The sequence below is a fragment of the Anser cygnoides genome, chromosome 9, assembly GCF_040182565.1.
Source record: "Anser cygnoides isolate HZ-2024a breed goose chromosome 9, Taihu_goose_T2T_genome, whole genome shotgun sequence".
NCBI lineage: Eukaryota > Metazoa > Chordata > Aves > Anseriformes > Anatidae > Anser > Anser cygnoides.
In genome coordinates, this window is record NC_089881.1 from 16,006,873 (window position 1) to 16,029,669 (window position 22,797).

Below are 22,797 nucleotides of genomic sequence, written 5' to 3' on the forward strand. Positions count from 1 at the left end.
AGAACTGCTGCATTTCAGTGTCAGCAAGCAGTGGACAGGAGGCAGCATCCCAAGACCCACTCCCAGAACCGGCCTTAAGACCACCAATAATGGAAACTATTTTCCAGACACGAATAAAAACACATCCCCTTTTTTCCCAATCCTGTGCCCTATTAGCTCTGTGTCAGAGCTGGGTGTGTGCAGTTGGTGGGATCGTGTGAGGGAAGCCCATTCCACCCACAGGAGATGGTCTCACCAGGCCTATCCAGCCCTTTTTCAAAGAGCAGAGGTACCCAAGGGCTTGGGACCAAAACAAGGGTTAGTGGGACCAGCTCTTCCAGAAGAGGAAACCCTTTCTGAAGCGACAGAACGCCAGCAAAGCCAAAGCAGCCTCCGTGCACTGTTGCATGTCCCTGCAATGAGCAATAATAGCAGATTTGTCTATAGAATAGAAACATTCAGGCTCATCTCTTGGGAAATCTCGCTAAATACTTTCTCACTCCTCCACTAAGCAGAAGAGCACCAGTCCTCCCGGGAAATTTATTACATGCTTCTAGAGAAATAGTTAAACGGTTCCTTTAGGAGCCCTTTTAGATCAGATTACAGGAGCACACTTTTCCCTGGAAGGGAGAGAATCCTATGCAAATGACACCAAATTAGTATGAAAAGTTAAACTCCAGGCTGGAAAAATGAGTCTGGCTGAAGGACCACCTCTCACCAGGCGCCAGGCCGGGAGCTGGGAACAACCCCAGGAGAGGCGGCCGGGGGGCACAAACCCTCGAAGCAAAAAGCAGACGGCAGGGCTGTAAACCCACAGCTCTAAAACGGTGTGCCACTGTTGACGTGAAAAGGAAACCGTCACCTTTGCTTAAACTTAAAAGTCACCGTGACAGCTCGAGGGATTGTAACCTTTCAGTGACACAACGGCAGGCTTGACGCTTCGCAGCGCTCCCTGCGTGCGCCTGGGGGGGCAGAGGGGGGTCCAGAAGCGCGGCATCCCGGGGTGCCTTTATCGCTTCAGACAGGTTGATGTGTCTGTGAGTTTAATCAATAACAGAGATGAAATCAGGAGGAGTATACGGTCATGTCAGCATATACCATGCGTTCCTAGGGCTGACGGCAAAGCCTCAGGAAAGCGTGGAGGTTGTTTCAATGTGGAGCAGGGCTCTGAGCTGGGGGTACAAATACTAGACATTTGAAACTCTCCTCACACGGTGTTTTAGATCACCGAGCTGCACGTAGCTAAGTTGGATGCTGGTTGTTGCACCCCTTATACCTGGGGCAATAGTACTTCATTTTACGAAGGGGTGAAGGACAAAAAAAGGGAGGTCACGACTTTGCCTCTGGCTGACTATGTCAGCATAAAGCCAGGGGCTCAAACCGAACAACCCCAATGCACAGACATGCTCTAAGCACAAAACTGCAGGGTGTAAAGCAGCTGGTCACTTCGGAAAGGAACGTACCAAAGGGATGTAACGTTAGAAACACTCCTCCAAGACGGTCTCTTGACCAGTTATTCTGCATATACCGTGCTGGTCAGACTGGGCTGGGGCTCCCTCCTCCCATGGCACAGAAAGGATCTGAGCAAAGACTGACGGATGGGCTTGGAGGCTGAAGACGCAGGCAAGCACAGGAGCACACACGTGGAGTACTGATCTCTATGGAGGCACCGAGCCACGTCGGACTGAGAGAGGGATGGGCAGCAGCTCCACATTTACATGCATGGGTACGCCCAGGAGAGCACTTAGGAGCACACTTAAATTTCAAGCATGTGATTAATTTCTAGCAGAGACGCCGGAACTTCTGTGTCTGGGAGTTTTTTTAGGTTATGGTTTTTAGGAAGTCTAAAAATTACAGCACAAAACAACAGACATCTCTAAGAAAAAGGGAGGAACTGGCAATGATGTTGAGTGTTTCCATTAATTTCAATGGGAACTACAGGTGTTCAACACTTCAGAGAAAGCACTTAAATATCTTTGCCACCACAATCAAGCAAAAATCCAAGCAGCAGCCTCCTTTTTCCCCTTACACCTCGCTCCTCCTGCCAGCCAGGTGGGCCCTGGGGTGGTTACAGCAATGCAGTGCAGTGCACAACAGCCCCATCCAGCTGCAGGTGTCCCAGCCACATTAAAAAGAGAATGAGGTGTTCATTAAAATTTACGGTATGTTTCTAACCTCTTTATAGTTAGGGGCTTGTTCTCTTGGCCATAAGGTTATATTAGGTATGCTAGGCCTAACAATGGTGGTGGTTTTGTTTGTTTGTTTGTTTTTTCCCTGCTCCTTGTCTTGCTTATACAATTTCGTACTGTGGAACGATGCCAGGGTAACAGCCCAGGCACCGGTATATTAATTTCACAGATGCAGAACAGCCAGTGCTGGCATTTCTTTTCTTCTTTTAGGACACCACAGCACGTCTGGGAGGGGTTGCTCTGAGCCTCTCTGGAGATGACTTCTCAACACAGCAGGAGCTCTGGCCATTTCTAAGTGGGTCCTACCCCTGGGCACCAGTTAAACCAATCACCAAGAAGGAGATACAGGAGAATCTGTCTGTGAAAGAGAGTCACTGGGTCAAATACTTATTTCACTGCTTACAACTGGGAAGCTGAAGTCCTACTATGCCCTTTCCTGCTGCCCAAAGGCCTTGTCATGCACAGGCAACACCAGAAGAGTGATTTTGTTATTTTCATTATTCCACGACTCTTTCAGTGACCCACAAAGGTAAGCTGCACAACACACGCTTGCCAACTGTCTTTGCTCCACATATACTCCAATGCCTTCAAAAAACCCCAGGTCTCCTCTCTATAACAAAGCTCATTTCACTCTCTCAGGTTGGCTCAAAATAAATAAGAAGCTGAAATATTTTTGCTGCTATTTAGTTTCCTAAAGGGATATTATATACTTAAGAACCATTAAGACAGTGACCATTTTGATCAGAGAAACCAGCAGCTACAGAGCTTGCTGTCTTTGGAACATCTGCTGTGCTTTTCGAGTCCCTCGGATTGCAAAGGAAGCCAGAAAATGAAACCTTCAGGAATGGCTCATTTCCAAGCCTTTACGGGTGGATCAGTGGCAGGGCAAGGAATTATTCTTCGAGAGAAAGCAAGGCATCCTCGGCAGTATCCTCATCCACCAGGGCTGTCGGTGGCTGCAAGGCAGCCCCCTGGGGATGTGTGGGTCTCAGATGTGCGTGGGGAGGCCAGGTGCTGCCCCTGCCTGAGTGCACCTCAGCCCCAGCCCCTTTGGGTAAGGGGAACAGGTCAAAGGCCACCAAACCCACTGGTGATTTTGTACAGCCTTAAATTTCGTCAGCAAATCTTGCCACAAGCTTCCCTGCAAAACTGTGAAGAGAGGCTGAAAGGGTCCCGAGGACAGCATGCAGTCCAGTTCTCTCTCTTCAGCTAGGGCTGAGCCTATCTGACTTGCTCCTAAGAGATGTTTGCACAACCTGACCTAAATCCCCTCCAGTGATCGGGGACCCACCATTTCTCTCTGCTGTCATTTTCTGGGGTTACCTATTCCTCCTACCTCAGTTAATCCCAAACGGCTAATCTAAACCTCTTTACTGGATTTGAAGTCCCAGACTTTGTACGTTCGCAAGCAGACATGCAGAACCTTTTATTCTCCTTTTCTTTGCAGTTGGAAGCAGAACAGACCCTGAACAATTAAGAGGCGAGTACACCCACAGGGAAAAGGTTATTTACATAAACAGGATCACAATGTGTGTGTGTTTATGTATTTATTACTTATAAGAAAATACCGCAATCTTTTCACTTTTCTAATTAAAACACCCAGTTTGCCCTGCTGCACAATTGCTAAGCAGATTTAAAATGGGGACTTCAGTAGCTATTTTATGGCTAATCAAATGAGTAAATATAATGATCTGCTCCAATTCCCATTCTGATTACACAGTGTAGCTATTTCATTCCCTAAATAAGATCCTTGCACCCAAAAAGAATAGTTTAACAAGCTTAAGAGCAGAATGTTAGGCTCAATTTCTCTGAAGGGTAATAGAGTGGGAGTGTCTGTATAATTAGCTTTGTTGGGCTTCCTCCCTCACTATACAATACCTTCTATACAGAGCTTTCACCATCTCTACAGGTCCCCATGTTAAAGCTGCAAAATAATGCGGAACACATTAGATTCACACTAGCTTGTGCAGAGGAGTATTGGAAGACAGAAAAAGAGCTTGAGAAGTGCTAGCTACTTCAGCCCAAAAGAGCTCCACTTTTAATTTAGCTTTTGCAATAAAAGCACACGTGTTCATGCACATATCTTATTCATCTCTAATGTATTGAACTCTTAAGATGTTTCTGAAAGTTAAGATCCTCCAGACTACTAACACACTGATCAAATCAAAGTATAAATCACAAAAGTACATCCAACATTTTCTTCGCTACACAGAACTTGAAATTAAATTAACATCTCACAATCTATAATGTGAAACATTAACTAACTCATTTGGAAGAGTCTGATGTTCAATTCCCTTATAGAAAATAAAAGTATTTGAAATACTGATTTTTCACTGCAAGAGGCAGTTTTTATAGAAGCTGGCAAAATCATGATATTTTGTACTTGCAGAAAGAATTTTCAGCTGAAGATCTGAAAATGCTTTCTGAAGTCAGACAGCCAGGTGGAATGTTATTATTACCATCTCTGTTTTACAGATGGGAAACTTAATGCTAGAACAGCTCAAAATCTCACTGAAAATACAGGGGGCATGTCAGAGATCTGGAAGGAAGGGGAAAACAACAGATCCCATTTGGTTCCAAAGTACTCTGCCTACTTCAGACCTCTCCCAGTGAGCCATATGGTCACCAGGTCTCTCTCCTATCACTTTCTATTTGGAAATATCACATTGTCTGCAGATACTATCTTCAGAAACCATCATGCAAAAACTTTGGCAATGAGGTTAAAATCTAGTCAAATAATTTAATTCTGCAATGACTGCAAACATATTTGAAAACCAAAACAACAGGACGCCAGGGAAGTTACTCTGAAAAGAAAGTAAAACAGTGGACTCACAGGCTTTACCTGTAACAAACAAAATGCACAGTTAATCCAGTGCTTCACAGTAAGTTAACAGCAGATACCAAAGGACATAATACAGGTCCAGCAGCCACTTCCATTGTTACAGCCTTCAAATTCTTCAGTTTGCACTTGGACAGCAATTCCTGATCAGAAACATATGGATACTACACTTAATTTTTCAAATTACTCTGAAACAACTAAGCATACCAGGACTCTTGAGCCTTGAGAAGAGACAGGTAAAACTACGAGGGGTACAAAAAGGAGGAACGATTGTCCTCTCTCTTCCAGTGCTTGAAAGAAGCAATATGGAACAACCCTAATGGGAGGCAAATGGAGAACATACACAAGGGATTGAGTCTCCTTTGCCATGGGATGTATTAAATTCCAGAAATTTACCTGAGTTCATAAAACAATTAGATGACGTGACAGAGGAAAAAAGCCCAACTGAGTATTACTGGAGGACATTTCCAGTACAGTAAAGTTATTCTCTTCGAAGAGCAAGTTGTTGGATAAAGGGAAATATCCTGGGGCAATATTGCTATAAATTTGCCCCATTTGTCTTCTTCCTTTAGTATTTACTAGGAAGGACACTGAGCTGGAGTGACCGTTCACCTGAGACAGAATGGAGAATCTTAGGTTCTTAATTTCAGGCCTACATACACTGACACTTGACAGAAAGACACTGGGAAGACGAGGCTTAAATTCCAACTTTGGTCCAGGCAGGGTGTTTTTGTAGAGCCCAGAACCCAGACTTGTATTTCTGTCTCTGGAAAGAGAAAAAAACAAACCAACCAACCAACCAACCAAAAAAAAAACAGCAATAAACCAACATTAAAATGACAGGGGTTGAGACAAAAGGTACTCAATTGACTATACTCAAGATAGGACTTCCCTCCAAGCTCAGTTGCAGACTATAACGTCCTACAACATTACAAAAGCATTCATCTGAGTCCAGGAAGCAGAATACTTATGCTTTTATCAATTGAGCTAAGCCGGAGCTGAAGCTGGTTCCTCACAACAGCCATCACTTCAGATGCTGAATGCTGAAGAAAACTTGGCAGGAAAATTAGGTATTAAAAATTCCCCATGAGAGAGTCTTCCAACAGAGTGAAAACTAGACTCTTCTGCATATGAGAAGTCCAATCAATGGAGGACCAGCCAACAGCATGTGATGGAACCAGACTTGGTATATCCACACAAGACAATGCAACTTCAAAAGAGATGGCAGTCCAGAGCATAAAGCTCCCTTATACCGTAATGCACTTCTCTGTAGGAATACTTCCCTGCTGTTGGGCACAACATCCCACCTGGGAAGCCAGTTCAAGCATCTTCACAGAGCAAGAAGATCGTCTTCACGTTCCCTTGAGACATGAGCATACAGCTCCTCAGAGGTGTATTAGCAGAGTGCGGGACCTTGTTTGGATGTACAGGGAATTTCAGGCAGAGAACAGCTTGAAAATGGAGAACAGCACCCTGGTAAGTATTTTAAAGACAAATAGATACCTGCTTTACTGCCAGCAGTGCCAGCTTAGCCACATAGAAAAGTGAACTAGCTGCACAAATTTTCAAGGTTGTGCTTGACATAAGCCTTTGAGAGAAAGAAAACTTATCCCGATCCACCCATGCAGTCACAGAAGATCAGGAAGGTCCAGATGCAAATAGGACAGATCACAAACTGTACAACATTACCTACGCATCTTCACTGCACCAGCTACTGAACGCTCACCCGAACACCCGACAGTGAGCAGACAGGCAAAGACACGGGTTTATCCCTCTTTAACAGAAGCAGGAATGCAGCCCTGAGACAAAAGATGGCTCAGCCAAGGTTAGACAAAAGCAGGTGACAGATGTGGGAGTCTCAGTGACACACCTACAACAAAGGTCTGAGAAGAACTCGCCTTCTCCTTAGGGTCAGGGTGGGACTACATTAAAAGGAAGTCAAGGTTAATGACAGATGCTTCAGGCTATTTCTTGCCTCCTCTCTTTCAGTATAGCCTTACTATCTTTAGTAAGCTTGGAGGAAACAATTAGAAAAGCTGATGCCAAACAGTCCCAACTATCCCTTTCTCAGGGACAAAACCCCAAATTCCCACCTGGCAAAGCTGCCTATCTAAGAGTCCTGCAGAGTACAGCAAGAAAAGCCCTTTCGGTGCTCAAGCTGCTGTTTTACAACACGAGACATTTTTAGTCTACAATTTTATCTCTTCCATCCTTCCCCATTGCTTAAAATTAAAATAAACATGGACCAGGGCCTAGGATTTTATTTTATCTGTCACATATTGCTATCATTAAACACACTCAAAACGAGTGGGTTTAGTTCAAATAAAACTGTCTCTTCCCTCTCCCTTTCTCAGCTCAACAAACATAAAATAGGAAACTGCACTCCAATACATTCAGAAGCAATACACGTTACATCACGAGTAGATGATCCATCTGGCAGGCTGACATGGTAATAAGTTTGCTTAATTGTCAGGTCAGGCGTATTACAGATCCAGCCTGTCAGTTCTTTTATTACAGCTTTGTACTGGGGAATTTAAGCCGCCTTCTACTCTGTATGTATATATGAGGTATGGTACGTGAATGCATCCACATGGCACAGGCACACATGCACGGACACATATAGGAAGTGTCACTCCGAACAAGGAGATTAAATTAAGCAAAGAAATACTCGAGTCAAATAGCTCTTAGCAGCTGCATGCGTTTCAGTCTGGAATAATCACCCAAAGAAAGCAGCGAGATATTTACATTTAATTTATTTGAAACTGGACTGGGGAAAGCACTGATTATAGGGGATAATCCGGCACTGGCTCATAAGCGAAAGAGCCAGGGATCCTCAGATGTTCCCTCCATTTATACTTTGTAAGTGATCGGTCCATTACTTCGGTTTTGGCCCTGTGCAGTTCCCACCATGCAGACAGTCTCCTGAGACTGTCCGTATGTCCTCTGGAGATATCACTGAGTACACTACTCAGCAAATGATTGAACTCACCAAATGCCTGTTTTGCCTTTAAAAAAAAAGAAAAGAAAAAAGAAACAAAGCAACCCTTTTTCATCCTTTGCTTTTGTATCTTACTTCATCTCCTTTTCTTCATTAATATGAGCTCAATTCTGAAATTACTTTATTTACAGGAAGACTTTAAAGTGTTCTGAAATACAATTTGTAGGAAAGATGCCAAATATGAATTGTATTCTCTAGACCTGCATGCATTTGTGATTTTACATGAGCACGCACACATATGTTCAATATAGAAACAGCAGGTGTTCCCTAAAGTTTTATTGCTGTTACTTAGAAATGACCACATTATTCAACAGTGTCAAAGCCAAGTCTCGTCAAACGCAAGTCTTGCCAAAAAGCTAAAAATGGCTGTTGTGTTATACAGCCCTGCTTTGGGGTACTGATTCTTCCAGATACCTCCAAGACCTGACAGTGATCTACACTTAGCCTGAAGAAGCACTAAACGATTGCATCCTCCATGCGATAGCTCTGCAGCTTTTCATACTAAGCAGAGTGCTGTCTCGAGCACAGTAGCAGCTCTCTGTCACCAGGGCCTCATAAAACACTGTGACCTTCACGGCCACCTTGTTCCACAGCCAGGTCCCCCTTTCTTGCACTTTGGACATTAGCCTCTGATGTGGACTCGAGTCAAAATGTTTCCAGAAAAAAGATTAAAGAGAGTTCAACATAACATTTGTACTATATCCTCTGCTCAAAGAAACCCAGCTGAAAAACAGTGGCTTATCCACCACTTCTTAAGACCGCAGTGTTAATTATATAGCTATGTCATGGAATACGCAGTTGGTCTTTCTGCAAACCAGCCCAGTAATCAACCCCAACACCTTCTCTTCCCCTCTTGATAATTGTGATTTGGAAGTGCATGCGTATCCTGCCTTTCTGACAGGTGGACATAGAGCTGTTCCTCCCATCTTTCCCGAATCCTTCTTGGATCACAACCTAATGGCTTTGGAAACGGGAATCAAAATTGCTTGAGCCCCTAGGAAGACTGGAGTGCTTGCTGGTCTGCAAGATGGCAGTTCTTCAGGGCTCCCTCCTTGGGACAGCAGCAGCCTCTCATCGACTTCTTATAAATCATTCCAAAGGGGACAAGATACCCGGTCTGACATCAACCCAAAGATAAACACCGGTGCTATTTATGACAAGATAGCAGGGTCGCTGACCTGGGCTATGCTAACAACCAGATAAGATGACTGCAACAATCCGACCTGTCTTTACATGTATAATGCCATAAAAACTGCACAAACTGCCCTTGTTCTTGCTGTACTTATCCAAAAGAAACTACTACTTTCTGTGCAAAGAATTCATGCTAAGACAAACTATTTTGCTCGGGCAGTCTCAGATTGCAAACACTGGCAAAAATATTTCTAACACCTGCATCAAAATCTCATTTTTTTCTGGCCAGGTCTGCTTCTGTGTTTTTTTTTTGTCTGTTTGTTTCTTGGTGTTTTGTTGTTTTGTTTTTAAATCTGCAGGAGAAGACAGTAATACTCATTGGAGCAACACGTTATTGATTTCCCATAGAAATGGCAGCTAGAGTACTCACTGTCAGCTGTGAAGCAGCATGTTAGGCTTATCTTGCTGTAATATTTTTTCCATTTCATCCTTTTACATACTCATAGATGTCTCCTATTCACTATTGAAACACCATATGGTGATAATATATGCTAACACAGGCACAGTGACACAGTCCACAAGCCTGTTATTGAGCAAAAGTTGACAACATAAGGCTAAGAAAATGGTAAGTGCTTCCAAGCCACAATATGTACGTCATCTAATTGCATTTTACTGTGATGCAAAGAAGTCTGACTCAAGGAAGGAACCTCCTTACAATGAAACTCTAACAGCCTGGAGTAATTTACAGTTATTTGAAGAGCTATCTGAAGAATCTATCAATTCATAGCTTTCAGATATGGGCTGGGTTTCAGTTGTGTTTTTTGTGTATTTTTTTTTCTTAGACTAGGCAGCTTTAATGTACAGAGACGGTGCATCTCAGCACCACAGTCATCTCTCAAAGGGTTCCAGACAGGAAGGCAAAAGGCGATCAATAAGAGAAAATATAGACACAGCCCCTTAAACTATCCGCAGATACATCTGTCTCTTCCTCTAATGGTTAACGGTTTTGAACTAGGAACATCTTGCAACAATCCTGAGATATGTTCAGGCCATAAATGTATCATGTTTATTTATGCACTGGTAGCAGGGTCTAATGTAGAAAATGCATTGCCAGCTCTTACTTTTTTTGTAGGGCACTGGTTGCTTCCAGGCAGCCCTCTTTTTCCCCTACCTGAAAGGAGGCTGGGAGCAGCTCTGCTCTGCCTTTGGGCTGGCCAGCAGGGGCTCCAGGGAGAGGTCCTCTCTTGCCAGTAGGACAGACCGTTGTATGGACAGGACAGACCAGCAAATGACAGAACTACCCCAGAACGTCACAGATCTATGTCCAAAGCCCTCCTTTACAATGAGCTGCATTTCTGTGCATCAGCTCTGCTTCAGCTTTTCATTTGTAGAACAGAAGAAGAATCAAATCTCTCCTTCCTTAAGGCATTACAAAGATAAATGTGCGAAATCTGCAACAGCTTACGCAAACTGGCACCAGGAAGCAACCAAGATAAACTTGTAAAGGCCATACTATAAATGCTAGGGCTCCCTAGAATATTTAAGCCTTCACCTTTCAAATGTATTTAGAAACTGCAACCACAGAAATTAGTTGCCCTCCTCTTTTCAAGAGCACAACTCAACAGGAACTCACATCAGCAGCATCAGTGCCAGCCCTTTGGTGGTCTCTGGATAGAGTTAAGCTGAAAGGCAACTATCGAGGCAACGCTCTCCTTGCTGCAGGCGTAACACACAAAGCACAAAATCATCACTCCCATTGTGGTGGGAATGGCCTGGGGCAGACATCCAGTGCAGGCACAGTGGGAGCAAAGTCCCAAGTGATGCATTGCCATGCAGGTGTTTCTCTAAGTTGCTGTGCTGTTCCCTTGGCTCTGAGCTATTTCCTTTCCCTGACTGGGAGGGAAACGCAGCTGGTTCCTAGGGTGTGCAGAGGAGAAACAGCCAACACAAAAGGAACAGCAACCATCAAGAGCAGAGCAAAGGAAGCCTCATTTCCTATGGACTTGTGCCTTGCATCTTGAGCAGACTGACCCTTCCTGTTCTCCTTCCTTACCTCTCCTGACCGCCCCTCCTGCTTCCCTTCTCCTAGAATTAGCCTTGGCACTTATCTGTGTGTATCAGCCAAACAATCCGCCTTTCAGGTCAGGGATCCTGGTTACAGTACAGATTGGAAGAGCAAAAGTTCAGGTTGACACGCAGTGGGCTTGGAGCTTGGAGCTCCCTGCGTGTGCCTGGGGCCAGCCCATGGGCCATGGGGAGGTGAGGAGGACCAGCTCCACACCGCAGCTCCCCGAGGGACACAGGTCTGCTCCCTCCTCCCCAGCCACTGATTTTTACATGCACGTACCCCTCCCTCAGACCCTTGAAAGCAGATGCTGGACTCAATTTGTACATCTGGAGGAGCCAATTGACAGACATTGATGGTGGGAAGAAATAATCCATGTGCTTTCATTTCCAAATGTGCCAGCTATTTCTTTGCAGAGGGCAAAAAAATCACTGATTTGTGCCACAGGACTAAGTGCAACTTCATAAAATTCCTTCAGAATTACACAGGTGGGGAAAACAACTTCCCACTCCTCAAGTGCTGGTGACATCAGTGATGCTATAGGTCCAGGGGGCTACAGATTTCTGGGCCTGGGGGTTTGAATCCTTCAGGATTTACTCACAAGACACGGCAGCAAGATCACAAAACTGTAGCTGTGTATCAAGCAACACCCTCCAACAGAAGAAAGCTAAGGGTTTTTATTGCCTCTGCCCGGTTCACACACTCTGAGAGAGACACTGATGTATCACCCCACACCTGAGACCCCTCTCTGTGCCTCTTGAGAGGAGATGTCCCCATGTACTCTCTGTCCCTCAATCCACACGTGCTACAAGAGGAGGATAAATCAGTGACATGGTGGCGGGGAGCCCACGGTCTGCCCTCAGCTCCTCTGGTGACCCTGCACAAACCAAGTCATCTCATCTCCCAGTGCCTCGGTCTCTCCCTCACCTGGGAAAGAGCATGCTTCTGTACTTCACAGGGCTGTCGCAGTGGTAAATCTAATGCCGCCGAAGCACTCAGATGCATCGACCTGTGTAAGGATGCGAGCAGAGCCAGTGGCCCGGCGAAGCGCAGGTCTCTGCCCCAGCGGCGGCTGCACTTTGCTGGCCGGACACGTGGACAGCTTGTGAAGCGCGCTGGGTCCCTTTGAGATGAGTGCCAAACCACTGCGAGTGCCAAACACTGAGGATGGGGAAATGATGACAGGCTTCCTGAGCTGATGGTATACAGCAGCCTGGTCCCATTGTGGGGAAAAAGATAGAAAACAAAACACAACAATAGGTAGAAGGCCTTGAACAGCTCTAGAAAGCAAGAGCCCAGCTCTCAACCACTCACAACAAAACAATCACGAATGCAGAAGGAAAAAAGACCAAATTATGAGGTACTATTTGTTTTTTTATCACTGATCCCAAAGTAAATGTTTGCCTTTATCCACACACAAGTTTGAGATGCCTGCACAGATTTTAAAGTCCAATATATCCAACACCAGTCGTCATCTAGGTGGTGGAGCCAAGCACGTAGGCAGAAAACCCAAATGGATGCAGAAATTAAAAAAAAAAAAAAAGAGGGAAAAACAAACCTTCCCAAGATTTCTGTGAACTTGGTTATCCAGAAAAAAAGAAAAGCAGGAGTGGTGGTGTTTTATTTTCACTCTGATGATAGCACAACAGAAAGAAATAATACCCTGCAAAGGTCACTCTTATCCTGTTCATCTGTGATGAGCTGATAATCTTGGATCTTTTTAAATTTCCTTTAAAAACCTTCACGGACATGCTCTTATCAAAAGGATTATGCTTTAATACATACCAGCAGATGCAACCAATTCAAGCATCTGCTAATCAGAACAGTGTCAGCTCGCTGCACGCGCCGGCTGGAGCTGATGAACACAGGAAGGTTCCCCTGCTTGTACACGTAGGCCAAATCCAAACATCCATGAGCTCATCTGTTGGCTACGCCTCTCAACTCACACGTACGCGGCTGAACATCCCTGCCTTGTGCACGCTCCTCTGCCCGCAGGCGTGGCAGGGACAGCGTGACAGACGTGCCCCGCTAGCAGCCAGCACGCCTGCGGCAGCGCTCCTAGAAAGCTTTAACCTTGGGACCATCTCCACCGCCACCCACGCGAGGCGGGATTGTCACCGCCTTTGGGGACGGGAACCGCGGGAGGAAGAGAGTTTCCTGGATGTAAAGGCTTTGCTTCTCGCCTGCTGGGAGGAACCCACTGAAATGGCTCCAGATGGGACACTTCCTTTTCTACTTCTGTAATCTACACGGGTTTTACAAAGAGTACAAAGCCGGCGTGCTGCAGCCAGGAGTGCAGCTCTCTGAGGTGACCCCGTTGTTAAAACAGCCTGTGCAATTCCCAGTCCCTGTCACCACTGCAGAAGTGTCACAGCCTGCTGAACACAGCCCCGTGGTCAGCCTGCATGAGCCCTGCAGGACCCATGCCACACCACTATGAGCTCACCAGCTCAGGCACCCCTCTACAAGACACTTTTGTCCCTCTGTGTCCACTCATGGGCCCTCCAAGTCAGTGGGGAAACGCTGGCAACTCACAGCCTTCATGGAAAACCTTGCACGGCACGTGGTCCTACTAAAAGGTACACGCAGTTCAAGTGTCATCGACATTTTAGGATGGGCAGAGGATGCTTCAAATGGGCTTATTCCAAATGAGGCTTTCCATCCCACAGCCAAAGAGATCAGAAAGCCCACAACAAACAAAATGCACCTACCTCAAGTGAAAAAATACAGAGCAATGTGCCACTGGAAAGGCCTCTCTGCGTATTACCACCCTGTGCAGATGGAACCAGAAGCCTCCTTGGTGCAGCTGCCCACAGATTAGATGTGCTCAGACTAGCAGAAAGCAGCCTGGCCCTTTTATTTACCCCAAAGATGACTTTTGAATACAGCAGATTAGCCAAAAATTTCAGCCCAAATAACACTGAAAAGACGCAGCAACTTTCCGAACACCTAAAATAGCCAAATCCCACTGAGCCCTGTAAATCAGGAACCACGAACTCTTTGTCACGTAAATGCTACAGGAGGGGGCAATTAATTCAGAACCTGTGAAATTAATCTTAATCTACTTGAACCCCTGAATTTTCATTCTTAAAAGAAAGAAGAACATTCCTGACAACTGAAATAGTAGCAAATATTCCACGGACTGTGCTGGCAAAACCCTTAACAATCCGGGCTCAGTCAACTAACAGGAACAAGGAAATCAGACTCCGAGTCTGGACTAGGGAATTTGCATGGACTGTTTTTGAAGAGAGCTTTAGCAGTCTGTTATTTACAGTGCCCATATGCCAATCCCACAGCCCACACCAAGAGCAATCATAGGGCTTTTTTTCCCGATGCTGGGGAATGCTCTGCTCTTTGCTGCCTGGGAAGCTTCATTCATGGCTGGCGATCCAGCTCCGCGTAAACAAAGATAAAACACCCGAACCGTTAGCTGCACATTCCCGGCCCAGATATAAATGGGACACTAAAATTAGAAATGCACATGAAAGAGTGCTCCTAAGAGTCTTCCGTGCCGAGCGTTTTGCCTTGTTTTGTGGTTTCCAGTCCTATAGCTGTTCAATCCTCTTCCATCACTCTGCAAGAAAATATATCCATTGCCTTTTCACTGCTTTTGTAATCCCCAACTGGCTGTCAAAAGAAGTGATGGAATAACAACCAATGCTGTCAAACATTTAAATCCCTTTTAAATTCCAGTCATTAGAAGACATTATTTCCCAGTATGTTTGGAACTTAATGAAAATGTATCACTGATTTTTAATTTAATTTTATTTACTTTTTTATTATTCTGGAGCTCACACTGAGAATGAGCTTCTTTCCCTTCAAAATATTACTTGCCTTGGCTGACAGCTTTGGATAGTGGCAGATATCTAGCACTGGGGGCAACGATACACAGGCAGAGAGATACAGGCATGAATCTTTAAGATACCTCACCTAACTCTGCCTTCATTTTCCCATCTGTTGGATGAAAAGAAGGATTTAGTTCTCTTTTTCATTATTTGTACAACCGCATCACCTAAAGGCCTTCAACCCAGACCAAGGTTTCATTTTGCTAGATGCCATACACATGGGTAGGAGGCAGATCACGTTGAAGTAGTTGCCAAGCTACACAACCAGAAGAGATTCTGGGAGGAAGCAAAGCAGAAATGCTACGTTTGTGGTCATTTTTACAGTGGTGGTAGCTGGGAACGAAACAGGTCTCCTAATTGCCAGCTCAGGCCCCTCTGGATCAAGCAGCCTCTGAGTGCTGTACACAAGTAGATTTGATCGTGACCATCAAAGCAATTTTTCTTCTATTTGAATACTCTATAAATTTTGGCCACCCAGTATTTGCTTTTTAAAAAAAGCCTAATTACCATTGGACCAGGTACATTTTATTACCTGGTACACCTCCCACAAAGTCCTATTTTGCCAAACAGACAATCTATACGAAATTCAGGATAAAACCCAAGAGTTTCAGAAGGTAGGTGTCTGATTCCAAACAAAGCAATCAGCATTCAATACATAATTCACAGCAGGGACAAAAAATCCTGAGCTTTCATATGCTGCTATTTCCAATATTTCATTTTCAGAGCCTCTGCTGGAAGCTTTCTCTCCAGAGTCACAAAGTTTTCTTGTTCTTTTAAAAAAATGCAAACATTTATTTTATGGGGTGAAATTTGGCTTTTTTTTTTTTTTCTCTTTTGCTTGAGGCCTCGCTGCTCTCATCTCCTATGCTAGGATTTCAAGAGAACAGTTTAAAAAATCCCTCTAAGTTGGGGAAAATACCCTTTAACAGAAGAGTAAGATGACCACAGCATCCACCAAATCCCCTATCTCCACCCAGTTTAGGAATTGCCCCTACTCCCATCCACGGAACTCAGGCACCTAAATGCCTTGTCTATACAACCCCCTTTTACTATTAAAAGGCACAGCGGGTTCTCTGCCTCTGAACTTTCCAATGGGTTACTGTAATTTAGAGGTGTGATATGTAAACAGAAAACACGTCGCAGCTACACAAGAGGATCTCTGTACTTTATACATCATACTAATATTTCTGAACTTTACCAAACAGGAGGAAAATATGAATACATTTTGTCATAACGCATCTGCAGTTCTTCAAACAATACCTATGGCTAGCTGATTTACTAACACACCATTGCAAACACAGCAATCTCGAGATCGGGCTAGTCTCCTCTGATTCACCCACGACACTGGAAGCAGCAGCTCTGGTGAAGATCACACAGAAACCTCTCAAGCTCAGGTGCTGTTTGATCCTTTCTAAAACCCTAATTCCAACTGATTTTGTGAAATATGGCCTCTCCTACCAGCTCCCGTGACAGAAAGCATCCTTAGACACTGCTGTGTTGCAGCTAAAGATGACCCAGAGTTATAATTTTCTGTTGGTTTAGGTGCATGTGATTTCAAAAGGAATAAAAGAACAGCATTTAAATCAATTTTGGCTGCTCCTGTGACTCAGTCAGTGAGACTCTCACAAGTCATGGGCTCAGCTTGGGGCTGAGGTGATGGTGACCAAAAGCTGCTTCTCTCCCACGTGTGGCTGATGGCCAATATGAAGTAAATTACTGATGCTTAGAGAGCCTCTGCTGCGGAGGACGCTCTCAACAACGGCCTCAAGACCAAGGAGAAACGCCTGGGGATGATGGGAGCCTCCCTCGATCTGAAAAGTATTTTGGACTACCCAAACCTACTGAGAAGGGTACAAATCCCTCTTGTCCAGAGGCACCTCCCATTGCACTGTTTCTCACTGCAATCCTGAAGTCGTACCGAGGATCAGAAGAGATCAGCTCCTCTGTGAACGTACGCCAGCGAAGGTAGGGTTTGTTGAGTAAACCACCTGCCATTATCCTGACAGCACTCCTACTCCAGCATGAGAAGCCTATTTTACAGTTTAGTTTATGTTGCTTTAAAACTATTTTAAAGATAAAAGAAAATAAAGAAACCCAACAATAAAATTTCTCTTATTCCAGAATAGGAGTACCCCCAAGGGCAAGGTATACTTATAAAATTATTATAATGCTTTAACCGCACAAGCACAACTAGAAACATCTTCCCTGAAAACAAGTCGTAACTCTATTTTCCTATCTGCAGCCATTATTCTGGTAAATTTTGGAAGGTCAGCTAAGGTGTAATCCAATAAATTCGCTGATGTTCTGAGTAAGTACCTCACAATTTGCAGCCTAATCTATTATCCTACTATAAGACCATCAAGTGACTCACCAGTTTTAATACTTAGTACAGATCAAACAAAGAAAAATATCAAAGCTTTACCTTCTAGTTCCACCCTTCAAGGACTTGTTTGAGTACTTTTTAATTACAGTAGATGACACATTCAACTCTGGCATTTTGTTTTTGTAACAGCTATAGGTAAAGTTGCTGCAGCTGTACTTTTCATGGGACGTGGTTACGTTAACCAACGAATACTGACAAGTCTGAGAAACTGAACACAGAAAGTTGGCTTTTGGTCCCAGAAATGAAATTCAGCTTTTCTGCCCCCTGTATCACACAGTGACTGTAACACGCTGGGAGCAGCACCCCAACATTTTGAGAAGGGGGGACAAATCTGCAGAGCCCCCACCAGAACTGCGGGCACAAATCCCCATGAAGGAGCGTGTGCAGCTGGCAGCACGTGTCATCCTAGGGGCTGATGAGCTTAAAAAGTCAGATCGAGTCCAAAAGTCGGGCTTCCAAACTCCAGAAACTCGAATAAACCTGCAGAAATTTGCATTTGAACTCCGTGAGGTTTTTTTAATAGTATGGGTACAAAATAAAAGCAAAAAAAAAAAAAACACCAATCTGTTCGCACGATGCCAGATCCCCAAGAAAAAAGTATCAGGAGGCAGTCAGCAGTACTGTCAGAAAACTGCAAACGCTCAGAGAAGTGGTTACACGAGTTGCATGTCTCTGCTAAGACACTGTAGCTGACTGCAGGCACTGCCAAGGAAAATGGGTAAGTATAAATCTCTTTCAGTTAACTCTCTCACAGGGTTTTGACACTATAAAGCATCTCCCCATAGCCTTGTGCCTTCGTAGGTGGTTGGTCTGCACAATCACAAAATGAACACGGATTATTCGACATGGTGCCTGAGCACAATCACTGTTAAAACTTGTCTTGTTTATTGCAAAAAACAAAAATTCCACTGGGAAAACGGCCAAATTGTATCTGGTTTGTGCCGTTGCTGTTTTTGACTGACTGACCCAAATGAGACTGTTTACAAGGGTAAGGCTGTTAGCTTACGCAGCCACCAAGTAGATGCAGCTAGAATGAAAGAAGAGTTTATTGGGAGGTCCCTGCAGAAAGGACAGAAATGGCACCGGCCACGACACCAGAGCTCTGCTGGCAGGTGGACACCTGGGCTGGAGTCTTGTTCAGAAGTGCCAGATCTGATTTAATGCTGCTTTTGCTAAGTTCACATACTTAAACAGGAGCTTAAACCTAAACAAACCCGTATCACTGATTTTGTTCTTCTCAAAAGTACTCTTCCTGCATTACTTGAAACAAATGTAACAACGAAAAGAACCAAAAGAGCCACAAACTAAAGAGATGGCCTATATGGATAATGGGTGTGCACCATGTCACTCAATTTTCCCTTTGATTCTGTTGACTTAAGGGGTTTTAGCCACAGCTCACACTGGTAAGGCAAACATAGCTGCAGACATGCCTACAGATCCAGGCACATGTAAGAAATGAGACCAGCCATGAGATAGGGCATGAAGGAGCTGCACAAATAGGCCCACACACATCTGGGATGATTTTAGAGATCCCATGAATTGCCCTTATAAAGTGCCACTAGGGTTTCACCTTTTCCTGTGATAAACAGATGACATCTTTCCAGAACTGAAATAGCTCCATTCAAGCACTACCTATACTAGTGACAAAAATTAGCCGAGCTATTGACACTCCAACAGTCCTCACCTCGACACAGCAGAGTAAGTGGGAATTCCAATCTGTCTTGCTGGGCTACAGCCACCCTGAACACTAAGCTATTATCCAAGACACTTTGTCGCCACTGATTAGATGACAAAAAAAAAAAAAAAAGAAAACAACTTGAGATGCAGATACCTGGATCATTCTGGCAGTATGACAGATAAAAGTTAACAAAACAGAGGGGAAATAAATAAAAGTGAAAAGAACTTGTGAATTGATCAGGTTTTAATTCACAAGCTCTTGTTGACGGAAAGTTGGGGCAAATGAAATGCCATTTTTTTACAAGTCTTTTTTCTAACAATCTCCACGGCAAACTAACAATTGGGATCAGAGGCCCTTCTCTCAGAGGTACTGCAGCTTTTGAACTGGTGCCCCCTTTAGAGCGGCTGCACCCTTCTTCCCATTGACAGCCACATCTGGATGCTATCAGGGCAAGCTGGCATGCCTGCTCGCAACAAATACCAAGCGGTTAGCAAATTGACTCCAGCAGTCGATTCTGGCCACCTTCCCGCTCGGTTTACGCAATGCGCCACTAACCTGTTGAGTCCGAGGTTTGTAAGGAGAGCTGCTCTCTAGGTCGGCCAGGATGCTGGTCAGGGAGTCGATTTCTGCGTCTAAGCTGGACCGCCTCTCCTCTAGTGTCTTGCCACCGGGATTCACCTTAAAGGAGGAAGAAGAAGAGTTCCAGTTATTCAAACCACTTGGCCCAGCGCATGGTTTCTTACTGTCCTCAAATGGAGCTACTACCATGCCCCGGCAATAACTCTCGGGTTGCAGGGACAAACATGTTGAAATGCTATAGCTCTCTCCCAGAACCAGGGCCGAGCAGAAAGCCTCCATCTCACAAGGATTTAGGCTGCTTTGGGGCTTTTCTTCCTGCGTTTCCCACAATGGTCCCATTGTGTTAAGTTGACTTGGAGGATTATGCAACTCGGAGCGCAATCTGCTGCCGAGGTGAGGCAGGACAAGCCCCACAGATGGAGAAGCTGTATTTTAACCGGATGCCCAGCTGGGCAGCCAAAGCTGGGTGCGGGTTTGGAGCACCTGGGTACTGAGAATATCTCTTCTGCAACATCCCAACCCAGATGAAGCTCACACAGAGCATAGCTGCAAGCCACTGGGGCCAGCGACCGGCCACCTGCACACCTGTTATTATTTTAAATCAATCTGTGGTAGCTGTACCTGGACGGTTCAACACTTCTTTACAATTTCCATCGAAAAAATAAGCTCCTTTGAGGAGGAGTGAAAAAGTTCAATCCATTTCTAGCTGACTCAAGGTGAAGGGCATGATTTGCAGTAGGCAGTCACGGAGTAACATAAAGAAGGTCCTTGGGAGAAGGGCTATTACTCAGGGATGCCCATGCCCAGAGCAGACAACAACCTACAGCCAGGACACTTTTGGATCCAGTGCACCTCGCTTTATCTTTGTTTTCAAAGTGGCCTGGCCCTGCTTGTACCAGGCTGGTCGGGACACTCGCTCTAGCAGGAATATGAGTTCAAGAAAGCCTGCAAAGGATCCCCAACAGGTGTGACAGAGATGCCAGGAGCTTACACACCTAGCCAGACCACATTTAGGGCATGCACAGAGGCTGAAGTTCTTGAGTCAAGTAAAGCCTTACATATTTAAAGTCTTTTCTGAACCTGAGTCATAGTCAGTATTTGTCTTCTGTCCATCCATGTCTGACTTATCTGCAAATTCCCCAGGCAGAGTCTTTCCATGTATGTGCAACGACAGAGCTCAGTGCAGAAGAGCACACTCGCAGCTTGACTATTACAATAAGAAAAATATAAAAGAATTATACAACAACTCACCTAATTTCAACTGTAATGCCTGTTCAGACCATACCAGCACTTCCCCACAGACAGTCCAGCTCTGTTTGCCTTCATTCTCACCAAGTTACTTCAATTTTCCGAGCCAAAAATTTTCCTTTCCCTTTGGCTCGCTGACTGCTCCAGATAGGTTTTATTTAAATTTCATTTCAGGAGCACTAGATCATTACCTGTTTTACAGAACTCCCCAGTCATCAATCCGACACATAAATGGCAAGTTGGTCAAAGAGAGACAGCCTATGCAAAGCAGGAAGGCTCTGATCTGCCAAGCTTATACGTGCGAAGGCATTCATTAGTTCCTAATGATTATTAAATCTTATTGGATTACAATAAATTTGGCTTGACTAACAAGAAAATGGAATCTCCAAGGTGCTTTATGCAAGAACACATCATTTAAAAGACTGAAAGTCAGGTTAGAAACTACTTTCAAACTCCATTTTTCTTGCTTCTTTTTATTATAGAGGCAGTGTTTTTCCATCCAAACTATTGTTCAAAAAAGAAATACCTTAGACAGGAATTACCCCAGATTGTTACTCCTAGCCAGCTGTAGGTATCCAGATTTTTAAATCTGAAAAAGTCCACTTTCCTTTCCATTACTAGTACACTTCATGGCTCTTGCTTGGTTTTCTCCATCCTCCAGTTGCCAGCCTACAATAACTACAGGGCAGCCACAGGCTTCCCAGCCTCAAAACCTGAGATTGCTCCACTCCAGAGAACGTTTGAGCTCAGTGTCCAAAAGCCAGCCTGGAAAGGGAGGAAGATGTGGAGGGCACCCAAGGCGCCACCACTTGAGGTGGTAAATCGTGCAGAAGGTCAATGGCAGAACCAGGAATAAAACTGGGGCCCGCAAAGGGGCTGCTTGGTTTCCTGGCTGTGCGACTGTGCTGACCCTGGAGAGGAGGGATGGCAGTGGATTAGAAGATCAGCCGATTTTATTTCTGCTTCTTAGCATTTCTGTGCCATATTATTCCCAGGTTCTCATTCCCCAGAACAATTATGCAATAGCTGACTAGCAAATGCTGCAGAACAAGTTGTAAGGTTGTAAAAGTTAAATGTCCTTAGGAAACCTAGAAAAATAAAAATAAAAGCATGGAAACATCTCCATTGATTTTGAGCTCTGCAAAAGATTTATTTATTCAATTAAAATATAATCAACATAGATTAAGAGCCCAATTCTACAAATGCTAAAGCACAATGCAGTGTGACAGTGCCAACGAGTAATCCTGCCGATGTGTGGAAGGGCCTGTTGGGAAAGGACTAGACTTTGAGAACACCGGAGAGATGTTAATTCTCACAAAGGCAGGTTTCCGCTTGCTCTTTCTACCCCATCTCCATGAATCCTGCGTTTTTCTCCCCATAGCGCTCCAGTCTCCATCGAGGGATTTGTTTCATGTGGAAACAGGAAAAGAATTTGCAACTCTACAACTTCAGTAAGAGAGGGTTAAGTTATTTCTGCTCTCATGCTCTTCGTCATGACGCTGCTATAAAAGTTTTATGATATTGCTCTGGAACAAAACGCAAGCACCAGCTCCCAAGGCACAACAGGTTAGTGCAGACAGGGCTTTGCTCCGAGGAACCCAGGCTGGTTAAGTCCAGGACGTTGCAAATATGAACACAGGAACCAGAAAGAGCTGCTCCTGCTATTTCTGTCGGGATTTACTGCATTGTTGCAGACAAGTCACTTGTGCGCCCTCCGCTTCAGCTAGCGGTATATGGAAAAACGGGTTTAAAAAGGGAAAAGGATGCTTTCTTTGGCCTGGCCAACCTGAGTTCGACAAAAAGCAAACATAAACCAACCCAATCCAACAAATTACTCATGCCAGAGCCTATCCACTCACGTGA

The 22,797-nt window shown here is 44.6% G+C and overlaps 1 protein-coding gene across 14 annotated transcripts in view; it reads right to left on the reverse strand.

Moving 5' to 3' along the window:
• The window catches only part of LPP (LIM domain containing preferred translocation partner in lipoma), a 336,281-nt gene that overhangs the window by 150,033 nt on the left and 163,451 nt on the right, over positions 1-22,797 (reverse strand). For all 14 annotated transcript variants that reach the window (XM_067002299.1, XM_067002298.1, XM_067002300.1 and 11 more), the window contains one exon: positions 19,663-19,785. In XM_067002299.1, coding sequence (XP_066858400.1) covers positions 19,663-19,785 — 123 coding nt within the window. The remainder of the gene's footprint in view (positions 1-19,662; positions 19,786-22,797) is intronic.